The sequence below is a fragment of the Taudactylus pleione genome, unplaced genomic scaffold, assembly GCF_031769625.1.
Source record: "Taudactylus pleione unplaced genomic scaffold, aTauple2 ptg000019l, whole genome shotgun sequence".
NCBI classification, from domain to species: Eukaryota; Metazoa; Chordata; class Amphibia; order Anura; family Myobatrachidae; genus Taudactylus; species Taudactylus pleione.
The window spans coordinates 13070437-13096426 of record NW_028284421.1 but is presented as its reverse complement, the minus strand read 5'-3'; the positions used below and the strand labels follow the sequence as shown (position 1 = coordinate 13096426).

The following is a 25990-nucleotide window of genomic DNA, read 5'->3' as shown; positions in this document are numbered from 1 at the left end:
AGGGAAAAGCAGTGGGTGAGAGGGAGAGGGTGACAGGCAGTGGTTGACAGGGAGAGAGTGATAGGGAGAGGTAACAGGCAGTAGTGACAGGGAAAAGCAGTGGGTGAGAGGGAGAGGGTGACAGGCAGTAGTGACAGGGAAAAGTAGTGGGTGAGAGGGAGAGGGTGACAGGCAGTATGTGACAGGGAGAGAGGAGAGGCAGTGTGCGAAAGGGAGAGGGTGATAGGAAGAGGTGACAGGCAGTGGGTGACATGGAGATGCAGTGGGTGCCTGACACATTATACCACACTGTAGTGCCCACACATTATGCCACCTGTAGTCTCCACACATTATGCCACCTGTAGTGCCCACACAGTGTACTCACCAGTAGCATCCTCAGGCAGCCAGCAGAGCAGCAGCCACACCCATGAGGCTGCGCTGCTGCTACACTCGAGGTAAAAGGAGCATGTGATGGGCTCCTCAATCAGAGTTCAGCACATGCTCCTCTGACCCCACTGCAGAGACTACTGGGATTTATTACTCACTAGTGCACTGCAGTGCTGAGCCTGACTGCACTGTGCCCTGGTCCCCTCTGCGTGTAGCTGCTGGCCGGCTCAGTCACAGACCTAATGACTGCTCGGCAAGCAGCTGCACTGCCGCCTGCCATTTATAAATGGCGCCGGGCAGTGTGGACCCCTATATTGCGGCTGGCAGCATTGCAGTGCACCGGCTGCACTGCCGGTAGTTCCATCCCTGTCTCCTCTTGATCCTATACCCTCACAATTCAGTAAAGCTCTGTCTCCTGTGCTCATCCCAACCCTATCTAAAATCTGTAATATCTCTCTCTCTCTCTACTGGTATATTTCCATCACTGTTCAAGCATGCAGTGATTACTCCCATTTTAAAAACTAAGGCCCTCATTCAGAGCCGTACGCTCTGAGCAGAGCGCACGCTCTGAATGAGGGCCGCCCTCCATAAAAATGGAGCGTCCTCCTGGACGCTCATATAGCTGTGGGTCACCACCCACAGCCTATACGAGCGTGCAGTTTGATGGCCACGATGGTCGTGACCATCGCGACCATCGAAACTGCGAGCCGGAGCCTGCGGTTGAGGTTTTCAACCGCAAGCCCCGGAGTGATTTTGGCTCTATCAGAGCCAAAATCACTCCCACTGACATCACTAGTGATGTCAGTGGGCCGGCTTCTGACGGGAGGCGTTCCCGTGGGAATGCCCCGTCAGGGAGACACGCCCCCGGCACGCCCACCAAAGGGGGCGTGCTGTCAATCAACATCGACAGCACGCCCCCTTTGATCAGACACAACGAGCGAAGGAAAGTCCATCGATCGTTGCGTCTGGCGCATGCGCACGCCGGAGCTCCCGCCGTCGTGCGCATGCGCAGAGCACAACATCGACCCACTTGCGAGCGGACAGCCGCTTGCGAGTGGGTCTGAATCAGGCCCTAAATTCTGACCCTAACACTCTCTCATATTACCGTCTCAACACCCAGCTCCCATGCCCCTCCAAGATACTTGAGAGGCTTGCTTGTCTACACGCGCGTTACACACTTTCTTAACTTACATAACTTATTGGATCCAATTCAGTCTGGCTTTCGTTCCCAACACTCCACAGAGATAGCACAGACTAAGGTAGTGAATGATCTAGTCACTGCCAATGGCTAAAGGCCATTGCTCACTTCTAATTCTTCTAGATCTCTCTGCTGCTTTTGACACTGTTGACCACTCTCTTCTCATACAAACACTACAATCCCTTGGTCTTAAGGACAGGACACAGCCCTTTCTTGGTTCTCATCCTATCTATCTAATCGCTCTTTCACTGTTAATTTTTCTGATTCTGCCTCCTCTTTGCTACCTCTATCAGCTGGAGTACCGCAAGGCTCAGTCTTAGGTCCTCTGCTTTTCTCAAACTATAGCACCTTTCTTTGAAAACTAATCAGCTCTTTTGGATTTCAGTACCATCTGTACGTGGATGATACTCAAATCTACCTATCCTCCCCAGATTTGTCACCATGTGTATTGGTCTGTGTCTTTCTGCCATTTCATCGTGGATGTCATCTTGCCACCTCAAACTTAATATTTCTAAAACAGAATTAATTATATTTCCACCGGCCAATGACAGTTACCAACCTGATTTTTCTATCACTGTTGATAACTCTACAAACCGCCCTAACCCACAAGCTCGCTGCCTAGGTGTCATCCTTAACTCTGAATAGTCCATTGTTTCCCACATTCAATCTGTCTTAAAATCATGATACAAACACATCTAAAAACATATCCAAAATTCGACCATATCTTACACAAGACACTGCAAAAACTCTAATCCATGCACTCAATATTTCCCGCATTAATTATTGAAATAGTCTCCTTACTGGTCTTCCCAAAAACAGGCTCTCACCACTAAAATCCATTATGAATGCAGTTCTGTCAGTCCCTCCATTGGTTACCGGTTTTCTACCGTATTCAATAAAAACTACTTTTGATTACACATAAGGCTATTAACCAAACCAATCCAACATACATCTCTTCACTCATCTCAAAATATCTCCGCTCAGCACAAGATCTGCATCTCTCATCTCCACGCATTACTAGCTCCCATTCATGGTTACAGGACTTTTTTCGGGCTGCACCCACTCTGTGGAATGCCCTCCCACGCACAATAAGACTTTCCTCTAGTCTTCAAGCGTTCCCAGAAAACTGACCTCTTCAAACAAGCTTATCAGATTCCAGGACCGCCCACATAACCTTCATAGCTTCCATATCTAATGACATCCCCTTTCACAAGATGCAAGATACAACAAATGTCCATGTTGCACTGGTTTGAAAAAGACCCCCAGAGGGTCGAAATGCGTTACCCAAATGCACCCACCCTACCCATAATTACCAGAACTTAAGGACCAATATTGAGTGATTGCAGCAAACAGCCACGTTACCCAGCCTATTCAAACTCAGGCACGAGCTCCATCCAGAAACTACACACCGCAAGCCACAGAGGATCTCTATCAACACAGCCGGCGAGGGGTAGAGCGGGATCCGTTGAGCCCCAAGGAGGTAAGCCCCATCGTTGGAGGAGGTTGCGGCATATTGCTCACACGAGCCACTGCTGTCATACCTCCTCCCCAGGCAGGCGCAGTCCACCCCTTCAGTGCCGGCAGTGCGCAGCCCGTTCATTCGGACCCACGCTGCCGTGCGGATTGGGTACGGCAGACGCGAGCCAGGGGACAGACCAGCCTTATACCCTCCGGAGTCCCATACTCCTACCCCGGGAAGAATCCATCCCCGGGAACCGCACACTTTCTTCAGCGGGACGCCGCTAACAACGACACCATAACCACCTCCTGTCACCTTTAGAGAGCTTTGACTGACATTTGTGAATTGCCTATAGACTGCACTAATCCCTAGTGCCTTAGCACAATTTAAGACACATCAAGGTTACATATACAGAAGAACACTTGATATAGTGTTACCTGTTATCATTTTCATTTGCCTTTTGACTTTCATATCCACTCCGACGGCTGTTCATTTACCATATTGCTGCAATTTGTTTTCTTGTGGTAACTCATATATTCTGATGTGGAGAGCCTGCGCCCATCGTTACACGTGTATTCATTATTAATATTTTTACCTATTTTCATGTTCTGTGTTTTTCATGTTCTGTGTTTTGTCCAACCATTTTGATTTTCTTCTAGTAAAGAATTATTGAACATTTCCTCTTTATCAGATTTACATAATCAATTCTTTGATATATGCATTTTCACCTACGATATCTCTACATCAGTGCAGGCTAGAGCCCTCACATAAAGGGGTCTATAGAGCGCGTTAATCCAATTTGTTTAGTATCCCCTTTCACAAGTCAACACATAACCTCACACATAGGGCCTGATTCAGAGCCGGATGCTCTGACCAGAGCGCTTGCTCTGAATCAGGGCCCTCCTCCTCCATTAAAATGGAGCGTCCTCCAGGACGCTCGTATAGCTGTGGGTCACCACCCACAGCATATACGAGCGTCCAAAAAGATGGTCGCGATGGTCTTGACCATCGCGACCATCGGATTTGCGACGGAGACCCTGCGGTAGGGTCTCCCTGCCACAAGCCCTGGAGTGATTTTGGCTCTATCAGAGCCAAAATCACTCCCACTGATATCACTAGTTATGTCAGTGGGGCCGGCTTCAGACAGTAGGCGTTCCCATGGGAACGCCTCCGTCTGGCAGGCACGCCCCCGGCACGCCCACCAAAGGGGGCGTGCTGTCAATCAACATCGACAGCACGCCCCCTTTGGTGCGAGACCCGGAGCGACAGCTTGGCTGTCGCAGTCCGGGTCTCGCGCATGCGCACGACGGATACCCACCGTCGTGCGCATGCGCAGTGGGGAACATCGACCCACTTGCGAGCGTACTGCCGCTTGCGAGTGGGTCTGAATGACCCCCATAGTCTTTCTTTCACATCCTCCTTATCTTTATCTTATCTGTGTGACTGGATCATACAACCCACCAAGAAACTCTGCAATCTGGCTGGACCAAAATGCAATATATAGCACCTATCCTTGTGTATCAATTACTATTTCCCTATAGATTGCTTGCGAGCAGGGCTTTCCTACCTCTATGTCTGTCTATTATTACCCAGTTTTGTTCTATTAATGTTTCTAATTGTGTAGCACAACAGAAAATGTTGCATTATATAAGAAACTGTTAATAAATAAATAAATTAGGCATCCATCTGAAAGTGAACACCTTGCAGATGTGCAAACTAAATAAGATGAAAATGTGCACTAGGGGCCTGATTCAGAGCCGGACGCTATTTGCGCTCGCTCGTTCAAAAAAGGGGCTGGCTATTTAAATGAACCGTTCGCTCTTTGCGGTCTGTTCACGCCTCTATGTCTGAACGAGCGAACAAAACATGCAAACGTAATTTTGAAAAAAACGCCCCCTGGCCGCTCGCATCATACGTCATGTCCGCTATTTATTAGATTAATCGAGTACATCGAAAGGCATCTGAACTGCTCGCTATTCTTGTGGTTGGTTTTTCCTACCACAATCATGCGAGCAGTTCTGACTATAAAACAGCCAAGTGACGTGGTCAATGACGCTGCTTTGTTAATTATGGACACCCTTAAAACGCCCGTTTTGACTTTTAAGCACGCCTGCGTTCGGATCTCCACTCCCCGTTTTCAAGCACCTTCCCTTGTTACCACCCACAAACGCCTCATTCTTTCACTCAAAATGGCAGGCATTCGCTATTTAGCGAGCACACGCTTTTCGGCCGCACTGACTGGTTCGCGCATGCGTATTAAAATCCGTACGCATGCGCAGTTGTGCGAACATCGGTAGGAACGAACAAGCGGCTCTGAATCAGGCCCAAAGTACTTCATATTTATTTCAGACTAGCTGGGATACCCAGCGATGCCCGAGTTGAAGACTGGACCCTGAAATACACCTGCAGCCTTTATTTGTTTACATTCTCCTTGCCTATAACCCCATTCCATTGATCCTGAAAAGGACCCCACTGTTTGCTAACATGCATGCAAACAGTGGCATAACTACCGTGGGTACAAGGGGTGCGGCTGCTATGGTGTCTGAGCTGCCTCTGTGGCCCGCCACCCAGTCACGCACACAAGGTGGACCGGTCCAGTCATGGTCGCCGAGGAGGGCCCAGGTGTCGGGTGTTGATTTGGTGCTGACCCACCAACTGATTACAGCTGATGCATTGGCAGGCAGACATGGAGAAACAGCGCAATCAGAGCTGGTGAACTGGCAGCCAATCAGCAGTGGCTGCTCCTGATTGGCTGTTGGTCCGTGAGCTCTAAATGGCTCACGACCGATACCAGATTCAAATTGTGCTGGCGCTGTCTGTCCCAGTCTGCTGCTGCCTGCTGGTGCACCAGCTGTAAATAGCTGGCGGCCCGGCACCAAAACCACACCTGTAGGCTGCTGATGGCACACAGGGGGAAGCGAGAGGCTGCGGATGGACACGGTGAGGTGAGTTGCTGGGGGGGGGCATAATGTGTAAGGGGCATTACTGTGTGGCATAATGTGTAAGGCACACTGCTATGGTATGGAATAATGTGTTAAAATGAGGCACTACTACTATGTGACATCATCTGTAAAGGGCATTACTATGTGGTATAACGTGTAAGGAGCATTACTGTGTAGTGTAAGCGGCATTACTGTTTGGCATAATGTATAAGGGACACTACTACTGTGTGGCATTATGTGTATGAGGGATACTACTGTGTGGCATAACTTGAATGGGCTCTGTGTGGGGGCAAGTGTATGTGTGTTTTTTTTAACCTCTGGGAGGGCCCTTTTAAGATCTTGCTATTTGGTCCACAAAGTTCTAGTTACGCCCTTGCATGCAAACACAGAGAGCTGACTAATATACATGGTCACTTTAAAAAGGACTAAAGGTGCATACACACGTAACGATTTTTGTTACCAATGATTTTCGGCAACGATTTTCGTTCACATTTTCCCTTGAAAAAGTGAACGGTTTTTTAATATGTAATGAACGATTTCTTCAACGATTTCCTGAACGATGAACGAAATTAGATGTAAAATGAAGTTGAAATAGAAAATCAGTTCAGGGAGTGGCCGTCGTTCATCGTTCATTCTGTCAAACATGAACGAAAATCGTCATGTTGGACAGTCAGAAGGGTCGATGAATGAAAACTACAAACTACAAACGGGAGCACACATTTGTAATTTTCGTTTATCAACGATTTTTTTGAACGACTTAATGATTACGACGTCATTAACAACAAATCGTTCAAAAATTTGTTACGTGTGTATGCACCATTACTCTGGATTTAATATGAACTTGCATGAGTCATAAAGTTTACAGTTGCTCAGACTGTGAGGTTAAAAGGATACTTTTGTAGCTTTCACACAGGTTTTTGGCAGACTGAACCTGGGTCAGCCCTGTAAAACCCTATGAATATCATTAAAAATGTACTTTTTCAGCCTCACAAAGACAAGATGACAAAAGGGAACACAAGGAAGGGGTGGGGACTGCTCCCAGCATTGCAGGAATCATGGCTGATGGATTACCAGTTCATGAGTGTTTGTGCTTTACTGCTGTTTGATTCAGGCAGTGAGAGTGTGTTGCAGCTTCTGACACCAATCAGCGGTGTTTGCCGAGTACCGGCTTGGATAACCCGGGTAGGGCCTGTTCACACTGCACTATTACCTGGTTCGGTTCAGTGTTCAACCCTGGTCGATTCCAGGGCTGAAATGTCGGGTTGCTCAACCTGGGAATTTTTCTGGTGGCGCGTTCACACTTAATCTCGATCCAGGTCGACCCGGCAATGTCCCGGGTTACTTTTGCGATGTGAAAGGGGTATTAAATCCCGGCTGTCGGGATGCCGGTGTTCAGAATACCGACAGTGGCATCCCGACAGCCAGAATCCCGACACCCATAGGAAGGCACGTAAGTATTTTCACTACCCCTACACTAACCCCTACCTTCAGGGCCGTAACCAGGGTAGTGCAACCAGTGCCATGGCACAGGGCACCGCCGTACTGGGGGTGCTGTTTGGGCCTGTCAGTTTTCCTGTCTATTATCATTCTCACTTGTAGCTTCCTCATCTTTATCCCCAGCATCTCCTGGCCTCTCCTATCTCTTCCCTGGCCCTTCCCTATGAGGCCATGGCCCTTTTTTGGGTGCGTTATGTCCCTATTTGAAATTTGGGGGGTGCTAATGCTCTCTCTAGCACAGGGCACCAAAAAGTTTAGTTACGGCTCTGCCTACCCTAACCCTATCCCTCCATCTCCGGTGCCTAAACCTAACCCTCCCTTTCTAGTGCCTAAACCTAACCTCCCCCTCCTCACACCCTAAACCGAAGACCTCCTCCCCAGTGCCTAAACCTAACCTCCCCCTTGTGCCTAAACCTAATCTCCCCCTCCCCGCACCCTAATCCTAACACTTCCTCCTCGGTGTCTAACCCTAATCCTCCCCCTAATACCTAACCCCGCTAGCTAATGCTAACCTCCCCCTAACACCCCGCTACTTACCTTCGAGATGCCGACGGTCAAAATACTGGTGCCAGGATCCCGACCTGTCGGGATTTCGGCACCTGTTGGGATTTCGGCACCTGTCAGGATTTCGGCACCTGTCGGGATGTCTGCACTCCGCACGCCGGTATGCCGACTACATCCCGCAGCAGCATCTCCAGAGGTGCCTTCCAGAGCCTAGCAGTCATGCGTGGAGCAGTCCGGCCCAGACCTTTGACGGAGTGGCGATTTTAGTAAGTATTTCTCCCTTATCCCTAACCATAATCTTTGCCCCTAACCCTACCTCTAGTGCCTCACCCTAAGCTCCACCTGGTGCCTATCCCCAACCTACATCCTGCAGCCTAACGCTAATGTTGACATTCTGAGAATAGAAACAATTACAGTCGCACAAGAATGATTATATCCTTTCTCATAATGAGAAAAACAGAGGCCCTCCTATTATATATCATCAAATAGTGTTATTGTGGGATGCTACCACTGACAACTATATTATGCATATAAACACAAGAAGAAAGGAGAAATGTCATGGGTTGTGCACCACCCATGACATTTCTCCTTTCTTCTTGTGTTTATATGGACATTCTGAGAATGTTGACATTGTGAACTTGTCAAGATTCGGAGGATGTCAACAAGTTGCCTGTCGACATTTCAACAATGTCAACATTGTGGTGTCAACATGATTGTCGATCATGTGACTGTCGGCTTTATAACTGCATCCCATTACAGAGACTAATATACAAATGAATCTTATTGTGTTCATATCTTTAGTATTTAATATTCGCACAGTGGGCCCAAATCAGACCCGCTCGCTAGATGCATTCGCACGCAGCCAAAGTATGCAAATCCCGCGATCGTACGGCATGGCATTAGCACGCCCACTATGTCTTGGCGTGCAATCGCGGTGTGTATTTAGAGGCACACCAGCCTGTCTTAAGACGCCCACTATCCCTTAGTGATGCGCATAATTTCCAGGAAGTGTATGCAACAATCGTTAACATCGAGTAACATCGGACCCATATGCAGCACTTGTGGCTGACCATACCCTAGCGCAAGCACTGCGAGTGCTGCTGTATGTGATTCAGCCATGTGACGTGTATTATAACCCTGCGTCTAATTATGCACACCTCTGAAATGGCGTTAAGACGCTCAGACACGCCTGCGTTCGCACCACCACTCCCCCATTTCCATAGACCAATCCTTGTCACCACCCACAAAGGGCTCGTCCTGTCACTCATTCTAGCGAGGAGTCTATGTGCAGGGTGCGAATGCTTCACGATCGCATGGACTCGTTTGTGCACGAGTACTGCGTCTTATACGCATGTGCAGAATGCAAACATCGGCAAGCTACGTACGAACGCAGCCTAGCAAGCGGGTCTGAATCGGGCCCAGTGGTAATACACCCTAAAATACATTTGCCCAATTTGGGTTAAATATTCATTTTTATTTCACATTAACCATAAGCTTGGCCACCATGAACACTGTCAGACTAGTACTGTCGGAAAATTGGTTTAGTAAGTTTGGCTACACCGATCACACATTAGTTACACTCACTGAGCTCCATGGAAAGCCACCACAAACACAGCTATCACTCAAAAATACATCTGGGTTGCATACTAGTCAAAGCCATACACTCTTTTGTAGGTGTAATTATGGGCAAGCATGGTCGCTGCTTAGATATGCCCACATGCTGTGCATCTTGAATGGCCCAATCTACAGCGTGATTATAGCGAAAGCAATCGGAACTGCAGATAAAGCTCCATCTAAAGAAATAGATCCTTTATATTCTTGACATTTCTTCAGCAAAAGCTACTGTTGGCAAGGGAAATTAATATATCCATTGTTAGAGAAGGAAATTACTGTGCAGTTGATTGTGAATAGATGCTCAATCCAGAGCTGCCTGAGCAATATTAGATACAGATAAATTTGCAAGTATTTCATTTTTGTCCCAAGATATCGCTGCCATTATATTCCCCCCCCTAAAAAAGCAGCCTCAGGTCCTGATTCAGAGGCTCTCGCTATTTGCGAGCGCTCGCTCTGAATCAGGGCGAATTTTATAAAAAAAAAAAATCCGCCTCCAGGCCGCTCGCATAGCCTGGAGGCATCGGGCTTGTGACGAGACCCTTGTGGTTATAGAGCAGGAAGTTCACTACTGACATCACGTGTGATGTCAGTAGGGCCGCCCACAAACAGCAGGCGTTCCTTTGGGAATGCCTCCGTTTGTGCAGCCACCCCCCGACCCGCCTACAAAACGGGGCGAACCCCGTTTTGCTGCGAGCCCCGAACGAGTGAAGTTCTCACTTGCTCCGGGGCTCGCACACGCGCACTGTGCACGCCACGCCATGCCTTTCGCGAGCGGGTTTGAATCAGGCCCTCAGTCTTTCTCACTAAGAGGCCAACAGTTTGGTTATACTTTTATGCCATCAAGAAATTAATCAACTGTAATTTAAGTTGCTTTTAAATTGCTGTAGGGCAAAAATAGTGCAGTGACATTGATAATGATATTTTCTAAACACAGTATAGTAGGAATATTATTATTTTAGTTTAATTCCGGGAAGGACAACACAGAATGCTTATGTCCTGCTACTCCTAAAAGCCAAAGACTCCCCAAATGGTACTTCCTGTCAATCACTCTATGATGGGTCTGCTCGCAGTGGAGTGTTTGCGCATGTACAGTACGCAACAATCGTTCGATCGCGTGCGTAATCGCAGTTGCCATCCTTGCTGAATCAAGCCCTAAATCATCTGTTATTGCCATCACGAGATGTATGAAGCAATAGGAGGCAGCCAGTGTTACATGTACCGCTTTTGTCCTTGTTGATTAGGCTTCACCATGCTCTGGGTTGGGAAGCTATTGAGATAATTGACAAAGGAGATTGCTTAATTTGGGAAATGCTCTATCTCTCAGGTGCTTAGAGATTTCTCACTATCATAATAGCCCCCCTCATTCTTGATGGTGTCAGAGTCTTTGGACATTAGAATTTGGCATCAAATCGCAGATATACAAAACCTGTCTTGGTAGGTTTATTATACCTAGTAGTTTAAAGGCTGTCACAAGGAAACTGCCTTAGCGCATATGCCTTTTTTCTGTGTACATAGCATAAAACAAATTGTCTGGAATATATAAATAAAACAGTAGAAATCCCTTGTTTGCAGAACCTTTAAAGGGTGAATACAAACTAAATGCAATTTTCTAGATGTGATCACAATGTTCAGTAAAACACAGACATGTGATGTGGTATTATGATATTGCTAATTTTCCGCTTAACTTATTTCGGTATGAGATGTTCCTCCATTCTGCTTCTAGGCTAAATTAAAAAATATAATCAATAGACTCCAGTAGAACAGAGCCCTACTGGACTTATAAATATGTATAATGCTAGAGTACTTGCCTGGTTTTCCCATGAAGCCACTTTTGAAGAAAACATATCTGAGAGATATAAGAGTATCATTTTGTTAATGCGAAAAATATCTCTGCCAAACTTAATTTATATTTATTATACAATATTATTCCTTTCTCGTGAGGCTCAGATTAGATTTTAGCCCAGTTTACTAGTTATTATTACACGATAATCAACTCCTATAGGTTTTTCTAGTGCTTTACATTGTTGTTTAGTACTGTAGTTTAATAAATGCTTGCCCTAACATTTGTACTTAATTCCTCATAAGGTGTGAGCTGTGTCTGTTGGGGCATTTTCATCATCGAATATTCATCTCGCCGCAGGGGATACATATCACCAGTGCAATTCAGCATTGCTCCTGTGCGGGGACAGCTGCTCCAAAAAGCAGCTGTCCACGCAATTAGTATCGCTGCTACTTTTAGCAGCAGCATTACTAACCACCCCCATGGCCGGCTTTTGCGCATGTGTGACATGAGGTCACGCATGCACAAAGCCGCTGGGTACGCAGTGGCCAAGTGATGGAAGGATCCCTCATTGCAAGATAGATAGATAGATAGGGTCTGATTTAGAGGTGGACGCATTTAAAACACTACGCATATGTTCCAATGGTTATCACCAGGGAGCACAGATTTGAATTACATGTCGATCCATGCAACTTCGAAAGGTGTTCCTATTGGTGACTGGGGGAGTGACTGTCATCGGTGGGCCTGTCGGTGATAAGGACTGACACCAGTGGGCATATTCCATCAGACATTCTGAGCAACCATAGGGTCACTCTAATATCCAAAGGTGCTGCCAATGTCTGCTCGAAAGTGAGACTTGTACCGCACCACGGCAGACTAGATCTGCAGCAGGTAGGAGTCTAAGTAGGCAGCCCTTTGGCTGCAGCATTACATAACATAAATTCTCACCACTGCATTACAGTCCATCTTTGTAACAGGCCCTTAGAGAGATATATATAAATAGAACCCACATATATATATATATATATATACATATATATATACATGTATATGTATGCATATATATATATGTATATATATATATGTGTATATATATATATATATATATATATATATAGGAATGGGTTTGATACCAACAGCAGCATCCCAATGGTTGGAATATCGACAGGGGTCGGGTAAGTGTATTTACCCTCCCCCCTTCTCCTCCTAACCCTCCCTTCTTGTAGCCTAACCCTCCCCACCCCGCACCTCCCCATTAGTGCCTAAACCTGTTTCCCCCCTTCGTGCCTAAACCTAACCCTCCCCCTTAGTGCTTAACCCTAACCCACCCCAGTGTGCCTGACCCTAACCCTCCCCCCCCTAGAGGTGCCTAACCCTAATCCCCCTAAAAAAAAACTAATGCTAACCCCACTAATTTGCCTATCCCTAACCCTCCGCCCCCATGGCTAAGATCCACTGCGCCACGGCTTACTTTAGTTCGGGCGCACGTCTTCCTGGATTCTGGCGTCGGGATTAAGATAGGCGTCTGTATTTTGATGACTATCTTAACTCCCTTGTCGAGATTCCAGCAGCGGGATTGAGACCGCCAGCCTCTCTTAACTATATCCCTATATATATATCTATATATATATATATATATATCTATATGTATATATATATATATATATATATATTATTATTATCCTTTATTTATATGGCGCCACAAGGGTTCCGCAGCACCTTACAAAGTACAAACAAATGAGCACACATAAAATAGTTATTAACAGTACAAACAATACAGGACAAATACATGATTTCTAAACATTGCAGCATAACACTTAAATAAGCAGCATGGTGTCAGCAACCAAGTATTAGGTGCTGTTGTAAATTAAAATAGAAGTAAGGGAAGTAGAAGCACATGAGGTAAGAGTGCCCTGCTTGTGAGAGCTTACATTATAAAGGGGAGGGGGCAGACAAACAGGGTGACACAGATGGGCTGGATTGTAAGGAAGGAACATGGAGTAGTATATATAGATAGCATATATATTGAGGATGAGAGATCCTGGATTTCAAGGAATCCAAACTGCTCCGAACAGCGGGAATCCGAGCTGATCCCCAGCCGAGGCCGAACATCATCTTCCCAGAGTCGGATTCTTTGCGGGACTCGGACTCTATAAAAGGCGTGGCGGCTTGGCGCCTTTTCACTGCACGCTGCTCTATGCGTCCTTCCACCAGACAGTGCGATTGCGGAATTTGCATACCCGGACCCTTTTGGCTGCGTTCGTTCGCGGATTAGCGTCCGTGTCTGAATCAGGCCCTGTGTTCAGGCGGGCTGTGTTCGGTAAATAGGGAGCGCTACTAAAACCAATGAGTGTTAATAAAATAAGTATTATGCATAAATTAAAACCAAAAATATAGGAATACAAATATAATATACATAAAAGATGCAATGTTGACTTATATAAAATAAGTGAGCAAATGAGCACAAGGGATGTTGTTGCTCTGTAGGTGTATGATCCAAAAAGAGTGCTGTATCAATGGGAAAAGTTTGTCATATAGGTGAACGTCCAGTTGCAATCTTCACGTGATAATGTTCATAATATGAAAGTTCTTACCCATTGGATGATGTGACTCATAGATGGTGGTAGTCACTGTGTGTCCACACACTGTCTATTTACAGCTAGTCCCGGCTGGGAAAATAGCTTCAATGATTGCTGTGGCAGCGATGGTGGGTGTTTGCAGCCGCTAACTGGACAGCTTGGTCCGGCTGTGTGTGTACTATGTCCGGAATATAAGCACCTGCAGCTTGTTGTAAAATAGCTGTAAGAGTGCTGATTGTGCCGTGTTTGTCTTATGCACGGAAGCAGGACCGCAGTTTCCTCGGACAAATGCCGGTGTTGTTCGTGAAGCAGAATCAGTCCGGGATAGATGCCCTCACAGCTTATATGCTGTGGGAGTGCTGGTTTTGCCGTGTTGTCTAATACACAGAAGCAGGACCGTTGTGTGGTCTGATCAGTGCCGGTGTTAGAACAAAGCGGGGTCAGTCTTAATGAGTTTCCTAATGCGTTTCTCAGCCTTTCGATACTGGCCGTTTCCTCAGAGGCAATGTGTCTCACTCCGAACTAACCTCCTGAATATATCCTTGAATAATTGGATAATTGGATACAGATGAAAACCTCATCTGTTTTGAAATAAAGGCAAATGATCCTCTATTTGGAGTACTCTCAAAGTTGTGCTAGTAAACTGCAACTTATTTTAAAATATAATAGTATATATACATGTGTATAGACCTATTGAAAAACATTAAATAGACTAAAATAAGATAATTTAAACAATAAATAATTCTAAATAATTAAAACGATGAATAAAAAAACATTGAATCAAAAGATATTTTTTTTATTAAAAATATATATATCTCTCGTTAGTAAAATTTATATCTTCATAAATGTAACAATCATTTAAATTAATGTTGATCAGAGAATATAATAATGTTATGCATATACAATAAAGAATAAGGAATATAAAAACCAAGATAAATTTATAGTAATTAATTAATTCGAATAAACCTCTATTCTTACACACTATTGAATAGTGAGCCATTAGCTTCATAATATATAATGTAAATTAAAAAACCTTAAAACATTGAGATAATTATTCCTATACCCAACAATAGATCTTAAAGATTATTGATGATTATAATTGCTAATAACAATGAACTGTCAAAGATGTCTAATGAAACAGTCCCGGGCATTGATGGATGGTATAAATCTATTATGTCATATCTAATATAACTTTGGTATAAATTTCATTGGTTCTAGAATAAATATTACTCACTAAATGGTAAAATGTGTGCATATATATATATACACATATATACATTTCTAGATTAATATTCATATATATACATATATGATAGCTAATATTTAATAATAATTATTTTTGTATTAATATCTAACGCAATATATAAAATGCTGATCATCTCTCAACAAAATGAGATAACACTTAGTAGCAGGTCACGGTATTATGGATAGATATAAAAAAACGTGAGAATGTGTATAATATGAGGTGCAACAATGACCCAGCTAGACAGTGAGATATATTTAGACTCAAGGATACCAGCTGGGCCAGTGGTGCACCCCATAAAAATCTGTATTCTGACTCAGCAACATCACCAAGGTTGAAAAAAAAGGGGGGGGGGGAAATGTTCAAAGGGGGCCCGTGGGGCCTCACCCATAGGGACCTATGGTCTGAGTCAATACGTGCCACCGTGAACAGTTAACAGTTATTGAGTTCAACTGTATCATTTAAACCATTGGGAGATAAAGTATCTAGTTTAAAGATCCAAAAAGCCTCGCATTTGCACAGTAGGCTAAATCGATTGCCCCCTCTTGATGTAAAATTAATCTTCTCTATAATCATTGTGGTAATGTTATCCATTTTATTGTTTTGGCAATGGCTGATATCTTGAGACAGACTGTGTGGTTTATAGCCTTTTAGAATATTACGTCTGTGTTCCAAAAATCTAAGATACAAACTGCGGGTGGTTCTCCCAACATACTGGAGTCCACATTGACACTGAATCATATAGATTACAAATTGTGACCTACAATCAAAAAAGCCAGTGATATCAAATTTTTCATTGGTACTAAAGGATGTAATAGATGTGTTCCCATTGTGCATGTGTTTACATGTTAGACATCTATCTCGTCCGCATCTAAAAAAAAATAGGTTTGGGTGGTAACCAATTTGTGACAGAAGGTGTTGGATCTATATGTATGTTGATGGGAAAGAAACTTGGAGCTAATTTCTCTTTCAAAGTGTTAGCCTTTCTAAATGCCACTTTAGTATTATGTGAGAATGTTGGACCTAAATATCTGTCATGTTGTAATATTGTCATATTTTTATTGACAATCTTCTTAATTTCATTAGCAGCTGAATTTAATTGAGTGACAAATGTGAGTGATCTATCAGACACAACTGCCTTATCTAAAGTTGAATTAGCAATGCTGGTATTGTTCATCTTTGTTTTTGAAATCGTGTTTTTGATAAAAGGGATGCTCTTGAAATCAAATTGACTTCACGCAGGGCTTTGTCTAGGATATGAGTGGGATAACCTTTGGTTAGAAAAGCTTGATACATATCTTGGCTCTGTGCTTGAAATTATAATTCTATAGAACAATTCCTCTTGAGACGGAGGAATTGTCCTTTGGGGATATTGGCCCTCATTCAGAGGCAGTCGTAAGAAGCTATCGCTCTCTCTGAATGAGGGCGGCCACTTCTTTTTTGAAGTGCGGCCTCCTGGTCATTAGTTAAGCTGTGGGTTACCACCCACAGCTTAATGACCGACCAGGTTGATGGTCGCGATGGTGATCACCAACGCGACCATCGGGGCTTACGACCAGACCCTAAGGTTGGGTCTGGGCACTCGTAAGCCCCAGGGAGCTTTCTGCTCTGATGGAGCAGGAAGCTCCCCACTGACATCACTGATGATGTCAGTGCGCCCGCCCACAAAATGGTAGGCGTTCGTTAAGGAACGCCTCCATTTTGGAAACCACCCCCCCGGCCCGCCTACCAAACAGGGCAAGCTGTCCATCAAAATCTCAAATAGAACAGAGAGTTATCCAAATGTCTAGATGCTTCGGATACATAATCATCTCTGTTTTGGATAACCAAACCACCCCCTTTATCAGCTTGTTTGATAATGATGGATTTGTCTTTCATCAAGCTATTGAGGACAAACTTTTCTACTTGAGATAGATTGTCATGGAAGGGGAATTCTGTGTTAGTACACAAGTTCTTGAAATCTCTCATTGTTGTGGTATAAAAACTCTCGATAAACGGTCCCCTATATTGTAGTGGATAAGATTCTGAGGGTCTTTTAAACTTATTGGTGCCTAATTTGGTATTATCATATATAGGAACATCTTGGGTATTAGGCATTATCCCCCTGCTAGAAAGAGTTCGGTGCTGGTTCTGGAATTTTCAGGGGACCCCTACTCGTTTTGCCCCCTGATTTTCCAGAACCAGGACCAGCTCAACAAAGCCCTGTGCTGGTTCTTAATATACAGGGGCTCCCTACGCATTTTGGCCCCTGTATTATTAGAACCAGAACAGGCTATTGAATTTGCGAGTTTCAGTCCAAACTGGCACTTTTTAAAAGTGCGAGAAAGTGCGAGTTTGTACTGTTACTAAAACTGACACCCTATTACATTTGGCCCATCATATCTATTTGGATGGGTATGGTGGGACAGCAATTCATTGTGGTATTGTCGGCTGTTATTTCTAACTCTATAATTAGGATGTCTAGAAAAGTTGGTAGATTTGATGTTCTTCATGGGATACTTATCTGAAAATTCATGGGTAACAGGATAATCTCTGTATCTTCTAAAATTCTTAGGTGATTCATATGAGGTCTGATGGGTATTTGTATGATGGGAATAATTTCTAAAGCTCCTGTTGAAAGTGCGTACCTGATCTTTCTCATAATCCTCTCTATCACGGGATAATTTCTTGTCTTTGGTTTGGATCTGTGATTTCTCATAGTCTTCTAATTTATTATTGAGTCTGATATCTCTAATCTCAAAATCTTTATGTTAAATTGGTATTCAAAAGCTGCTAACCTAAAGGATAATACTTATTTTATTAGCACAATTAAATAATTTTTTTCATAATCATCCACTCATTGGTTTTAGTAGCGCTCCCTATTTTTCTTTTCTTGTTATACATCAAGAGTTAGCCTATCCTTTAGGTGAGCAGCTTTTGAACACCAATTTATCTGGAGCGCCCCACTGTATTACATTTTTACTTGTTCACTGGGCTGTGTTCGGGGTTGTGTGTATAGGAGGCACGTTACTGTTTGCTGCGCTGACTCTGCATATATATAACATTTAACAACTGTGCTGCTGTGTCCAGAGGGCCTGATTCAGACCCGCTCGCAAGTGGGTCGATGTTGCCCAAGTGCGCATGTGCACGACGGAGGCGGCTCCGTCGTGCACATGCGCGAGACCCGAATAACGACGGCCATGCCGTCGTTATGGGTTTTGCACCAAAGGGGGGCATGCTGTCGATGGTGATTGACAGCACGCCCCCTTTGGTGGGCTTGCCGGGGGCATGGCTGCCCAGACGGAGGCATTCCCATGAGAACGCCTACCATCTGGGGCCGGCCCCACTGACATCACTAGTGATGTCAGTGGGAGTGCTTTTGGCTCTGATAGATCCAAAAGCACTCCAGGGCTTGCGGCAGCGAGACCCTACTGCAAGGGTCTCATCGCAAGCCCGATGGTCGCGATGGTCTTGAACATCGTGACCATCATTTTGGCCGCTCGCTAATACGCTATAGCTGTGGGTGGTCACCCACAGCTATGCAAGCGGCCAGGAGGCCGCTCCAAAAAGGAGGAGGGACAGCCCTGATTCAGAGCGAGCGCTCTGTCAGAGCATCCGGCTCTGAATCAGGGCCAGAGTCTCACAAGGGGCTGTGCTGTAGCCATTGTGTATAGGGGGCACGCTGCTGTATGCTGTGCTGACTCTGCTATATATATTAATATAATAACTGTGCTGTGTCCAGAGTACCCCACTGTGTATACAATTACATGGGCGCTGAGAGGGGGGGGAGTGGGTACAGTTTACCTGGGCCTGGGCTTGCTAGAGGGGCCCGGGTCTGGCGTCGCCCCCTCCTACCTCACAGCTGCTCAGCCCACAGCTTGTGCTGGGCTGCAGTGAGAGACTGCTTGCAGCTGCTGCAGCAGCCGGAGCAGTCTCCTATGGCTGTGGGGGGGAGCGATCACACTGATCGCCCCCCCCCCACACTTTGTGCCAGGCTGGAGGGGTTACAGTGCCCCCTCCCCATCATGCAACCCTGCACAATTTATTTATTTTTTTGTCAAGGGGGCGTGACCAAACCTCCCACGATTAGGCCATGCTCCCTCCTTTACCTGGGCCCTGCCAGGCTCTCTACGGACTCTGCTGGCTGTACCCCACTGTGTATACAAGCACTGTGACTCCTTGGCCGTAGTCCACTGCGTGTTCATAGCACACAAGTACTATTACAAGTTAACGCAAGAAAAGTTTAAAAATAGTTTAAAAATCGTAAAACAAAGTTAATAAAAGTTTTCAAAAAGTTAAAAAGCCTGTGTTTTTGTGCTGTACCCCACTGTGTATTGTATACAAGTACTGTGACTCTGCTGGCCGTACCCCACTGTGTGTCCATAACACACAAGTACTGTGACTCCGCAGTGAGTGGTGATTAGTAAATACATAATACTAGTAAGTAGTTTTTGTACAACTTGCGTGTTTTCATCAATAAGGATCATGACAACCAGCTGAGAGAATAGCTGATGCTCGAGGGCGTAGAGGTTTTACAAAATCAGGGTATCTGCAATAAAAAAAATTATATTTTACAGGGGTAAAGACAAAAGCACCTCAAAATGTTAGTGCAGAAAATTGGCAACACACCATTCACCACACGCAGTGGCAAGGAATGGCTCAGGCCTTGGCATTTATTTCTGAGAGGTGGTTCTGCAACTGTCAGTGAGGCATCTTCTGCCTCTCATGACAATGAAAGACCTTTTCACTCAGACTTTAGAAGTAGTGTAAAAAAACTGAAAACCACTAAGGCAGTAGATCAAACTTTGCATTCAGAAACACAAATGTCACAAATCCCTCAGGAAAGTCTAAGTGTGTCCACGAGTGCTATGTGTGAACCTGACCTTACAGAGAAGCCGCCTTCCACCATTTCTGCTCCCACTGTGTTTATGGGGATCAGCAGCATAAGTATTGCTGATGACATAGAAATTGAGGATGTCACCATGGAATTGCAAGAGGATGAGGGGGATATTTGTGTAGCTGATGCTGGCACTAATGAGGATCTTGAGGGTGAGGATGTTGTTTGTGTAAGTCAGGCGCCAATGGAAGCAGCTCTTGGCCATGATAACAAGAAGGCCAGTGTCATGCTTGGGCTTAGGACCAATAAATCCACCTCTTAGCTGTCAAGCCATCTGTAGCCTTTGTAGAACCACAGTAAGTAGAGATAGGGACGTTAAGCATCTAGGAGCCTCCACGATATTACATCATCTGCAGTGAGCTCCACCTTTCTGTGGATTATGACCCTATAAGATAGAGTCGTGGTAGTGGTGTAACTAATTTTCAGCAATTCTTTTAGACCCAACCAGATGTCACAATTGACTCCTCTGCATCACCACTGGGTCTTTTGGGAGAGCATTTTGCATCTCTAAAGATCTGGGTCAGTTGGAAAGAAAGACACAACGTATGACTTAAACCTAGGATCAAGCACAGTCACCAAAATGTAGTGATGCAATTTGAAGATATTGGCAACCCCTGGATCCCGGCGAAACGAACAAAGGACTTGATGTACAATTCCAACATACTAGCGAAATCACTTTGTTTAATCTCCTCCTTCAATTTCTCGAGCTGACTTTCCAAAAGCCTAATTAGGGGAATCACCTGACTCAAGCTAGCAGTGTCAGCACTCACCTCACATGTGGCTACTTCAAATGGTTTGAGCACCTTGCACAAGACAGAAAGTACTCTCCACTGTGCTTGGTTAAGGTACATTCCCCCTCCTATCCCAATGTCATGGCTTGTTATATAACTATGGATGGCTTCTTGCTGTTCCTCCATCCACTGAAGCATTTAAAGGGTAGAGTTCCACCTTGTTACCACCTCTGGCTTTAGTTGATGGCAGGGCAAATTAAACTCTAGCATATATATGTGTATGTGTGTATATATAAACATACAATATATACTTATATTATATATTTACATACACATACATATATACATGTATAGTATGTATACACACACACACATATATATGTATATATATAAATATTCCACCAGCCTACTTACCTCTGAATAATGTCCAGCAGAATGAGTGGAGAGCCCTCCGATGGACATCAGGCTGGAACGTCTGTGCTCTGTGGCTCAGTCAGAGTCCCCTGCAGAGGATGGTCGGAGGGACTCAAGTGCCGGGAGCCAGAAAGCATAGGCAGACTGTCATTGCAGACGGAGCAGCAGACTGGGCCGGCTGGTCACACAGTGACGTCACCGACACTGTCCAAAGTACCAAAAGCGAGCTTATGATGGTGATCTGTGGCCACTTCTATTTGACTCAATGCATCTGACTCCTTGCCACATATGTTAATACTAATGTGGCTGCTGCGATCTATTTAGAGTATTACAGTGATGTTACAAACTGTCTGCATAAAACATAATTCCCTTTCATCTTTTAAACGGAAGGTGACTTATTTAATACTGTTTTGTCTTTATATCCTGTACTAATTTTCCTTTCATATAGTAGTTGCAAGTTAGTTATTAATAACACTGTCCAGGCAGGGCCATCTTAGTATATGGGCACACTAGGCAACTGCCTAGGGCCCCACAATTTAAGGGGCCTTTGAGCAGGGGTGGGCTGGGACTGGGGGCATGTACATGCAGTGTGTGGCTTCTCACTTCCTGCATAAGGCAGCTGACTGAGAGTCAGGCAAAAAAGATGTTCCCTGGCCGTTTGTAATTACACACAATCAGAACGGCCAGGCAGCATTCACTACCTGCCTCCCAGCCTGCAGCCACAGAGCCGGATTAAGGAGCTGATTCAGACCCGCTCGCTAGGATGCGTTCGCTCGTAGCTGGCCGATTTTTCGCTTTCTCAGGACTGCGATAATTGAATGATCTGTCACTGATACTGTGTGTATGCAGATGCTGTGACATTGTATGCAGATGCTTGGATTTGCAAAGCTGGCAGTAGGCATCTCAATACATCTCCCAGCGGTACACAAACGCAGCAGCGGTGGCATTAGCGCACAACTTGTGATTCAATAGTGGAAGGAATTGCAAAGCTGCACACAAGCAGCTTTGCAATTCCGTCCATGCAATTATGTGAATGCACCAGGAGGAGTCATGCTTCCTGCATGCATAAATGATCCGAGCCGAGTCGATAGGCGCAGCATCGGATCATCTGCGTGATCCCTTGGGTCACGCAGACCAGCCATTGCAGATGATGGTGAGAGGCCAGGAAATCTCCGTCAGCCAACGGAGATCCTGGCCTCTTCCCTCCCCCCACCAACGTTGGCGAAATGTAGCAGCCCCTCCCCTGCCCCTAAACAGCAGCAGACTGTCAATCGTTCAGCAGTGCATGAGGATCTATGTACGTAAATATTAGCATTTACAACTGTCAATGTGAAGCCATACCTCCTGGTGGCAACTAGGCTCATATACTGTACTACACGGCGCTCCAGAAGTAAAGGCGATATGCCACCCTTTTAGAATTGGACACATCTTGTGTATACAGCTAGCTCAGTAAAAAGCTCCTTTTCTGGGGTGCGTTTTGCCTTTGAGATTTATAGACAGATTCGTTCAAATCAGCATGTCAATATGCCAATATGTCTAAATAGTCTTAAAATATTAGTAATAATGTCATTGCGGTCCTATTGATTTGATTTCTGTGTGTGTGTAATGAAGATTTATATATTTTTTATGTCTAGGTGTGTAACAGTGTGGAGCAGCCAAGGAAACAACAGCGCTCTGACCTGAATGGGCCAATTGATAACAACAATGTGGCAGAGGTAAGCAGCTTTGTTATTGAGTAACACAAAGCTTCACACGCTGACTATACATTATGACTTACAACAGGAAATATCTACATCATAGTGCTAACTGTTAGTGACACCGCTAGTATATTTAATTTATTTTTCTATATATAAATGTGTTACAATTTGTAAATACTGCACTTAACTGCATCTCTGGCCTGTTGGAAATCCTGGCAGGTCCATATAGGAGAGATCTGGCTCCATGAATTCCATCATTGTGGTCCCACACCCTCATGACAAAAAGGCAAAATATATAGCAGGGTAGGGATGTAATGACACAGTACATAGCGAATCGTATAATCACAGCCCCCCCCCACCTACTTCAACAGAGAAGTGGCAATATGCGTAAAGGTTTACCACTCCCCCAGAACTCCCCCCAAATCTGTAAAGCTCCCGAAAATTCCAAGTAGGTAGGCAAGTATGTACAACTGCTCATCTTCCCTGCAATCACATGAAGCATGTCTTTCATCTTGGCTTGTCACAGCTACCCTCTTCCGCTGACCATTATATCCACAATGCTATTTTACGTTACAATTAACTCCTCCAGTCCACATGCTTTAACCTCCCATTGCTGGGTGATGGACTGCATATATCGGTGTATTCATTCATATCCTTACATTCACTTAGTTTAGTCCTGTTTGCAGGACTACCCACATGTCCTTTGCGGATGTCTTCCCATTGATTATGGAATATGCAGTACTTGCTGTTCTGCATCTAAACCAGTGGTTCCAATATCTCTGTTTGGGATTTGGATTTGGATTGTCTCATTGACAATTTAATTGTATTTCTTGACGATTTAACTGCACTTCTATAGCAAATTTATTAGTAGTTCTCTAAACCTTTCAATTTTATGAAGCTCATACTTTCGCTTGGAGTATACATTTTCACCTTCAATATGAAGTTGTAATCCCATTGAACGTGTCCTTCACAGCCACAGGGCTGGGCCCAAAACCTATTGACAAATGCCTACAAGTTGGTAGGTTCATAGTGGATGTGAGCAAGGAGGCTAGTCCACACGTTGATTCCAAACCAGAGTAGATTTTACTAAAGATAGCAGGATGCAGGTGATAGAAGATATGAAAAGGTATCAATCTCTCTTGGGCTGCATTGTGATGATCCAATAAGCACAGTGATAGGCTTGGCACATGCATACCCTTGTACAGAGCCAAGTAAACAAGATTTGCACCTGCAGTCTATTGAGTCTGACCTTTAAGCAGTGGCGTAACTAGGGTAGGGCGAGTGGGGCACGTGCCCTGGGCGCCGTGGGACCAGCGCGGTGGTGGTGGTGGGGGCACGGTACCGGCCCGCCCTAGTTAGCCAGGGTAGTGCCGACCGCAGTGAGTGCGGTCAGCGATACACATTTACACAGGACCGGCGCTAGGCTTCCAGCGCCGGTCCTGTGCTGCACAACCGAGCCCCTTCCCTCCCCCTGAGCGCTTGCCCAATAGCGCCAGGAGGAGGGTGGCAGGCGGGCTCATGCTGTGCTAACACACACGTCGCCGCCAGTGCTGGCGGCGATGTGTGTGTTAACCAGCAGCCAATGAGAGTCAGACGACTCTCATTGGGTGCTGCTGCTACTGCACACATCACCTCCGAGCGACAGTGATGTGTGTGTGAATCAGCAGCCAATGAGAGTCAGACAGACTCTCATTGGCTGCTGCTGCACACACATCACCGCCAGCGCTGGCGGAGATGTGTGTGTTAAACAGCAGCCAATGAGAGTCAGATAGACTCTCATTGACTGCTGCAGCCGCAGCGCCCACTGCAAGAGCCGTCTCCCTTCTGGCTCCTGCTGTGGGTAATGGGAGAGACGTCATGACGTCTCTCCCCTAATGCAGAGCACGCCAGCCGAGGAGGACTGACGTGCGGATGGCGACGGTGGCGGCGTGGATTCAGGTAAGAATTTTTCTTCTTTTATTTATTGTTTAATTTCTGTGTGTATTTATCAGGAGGGGGGGCGGAACTACTGGGAACTACTACTGGGGGGATACTACTGGGGGCACTGCATTGGGGGGGGACCACTACTGGGGACTACTACTGGGAGGGATACTACTAGGGGCACTGCATTGGGGGGACCGCTACTGGGGACTACTACTGGGGGCACTGCATTGAGGGGGACCGCATTGGGGGGGACCACTACTGGAGACTAATACTGGGGGGGGATACTACTAGGGGCACTGCATTGGGGGGGACCACTACTGGGGACTACTACTGGGGGGCATACTACTGGGGGCACTGCATTGGGGGGGACCACTACTGGGGACTACTACAGGGGGCACTGCATCAAGGGGGTCTCCTACTGGGGCACTATATAACGGGCTTACTACTGGGGTCACTGCACAGGGGGGACTCCTACTGGGGCACTATATAAGGGGCTTACTACTGGGGGCACTGCACAAAGGGGACTCCTACTGGGGCACTATATAAGGGGCTTACTACTGGGGGCACTGCACAGGGGGGACCACTACAGGGAGCACTGAAAGGGAGAACCACTACAGGTGGCACTGAAAAGGGAGAACCACTACAGGGGGCACTGAAAAGGGAGAACCACTACAGGGGCACTGAAAAGAGAGCACCACTACAGGGGGCACTGCATAGGGGTGATAACTACTGGAGACCTGCATAAGGGGCACTACTGGGGGCCTGCATAAGGGGGGATCACTCCTGGGGGCACTGCATATGGGGGATCACTACTGGAGGGCTGCATATGGGGGATCACTCCTGGGGGCACTGTATAAAGGGAACTGCATATGGGGGATCACTACTGGGGGGCTGCATATGGGGGATCACTACTGGGGGCTGCATATGGGGGATCACTACTGGGGGCCTGTATAAGGGGAACTAATCGGGGGCTGCATAAGGGGGACCAATACTGGGGGTACTGCATAAGAGGCACTACTGGGGGCCTGCATAAGAGGGACCACTACTGGGGGCATTGTATACTGGGGGTACTATATAAGGGGTACTACTGTGGGCCTCCATAAGGGGGACCATTACTAGGGGCACTGCATAGGGGGGACTGTTTCAGGGGCACTGCATTAAGGTGCA

General features: G+C 45.7%; 1 protein-coding gene across 2 annotated transcripts in view; it reads left to right on the top strand.

Annotated features, from left to right (window-relative positions):
* Nucleotides 1-25990, top strand: part of APBA2 (amyloid beta precursor protein binding family A member 2) — a 416211-nt gene that overhangs the window by 216199 nt on the left and 174022 nt on the right. For both annotated transcript variants that reach the window (XM_088443436.1, XM_088443426.1), the window contains exon 4: nt 22838-22918. In XM_088443436.1, the coding sequence (XP_088299562.1) occupies nt 22838-22918 (81 nt within the window). The remainder of the gene's footprint in view (nt 1-22837; nt 22919-25990) is intronic.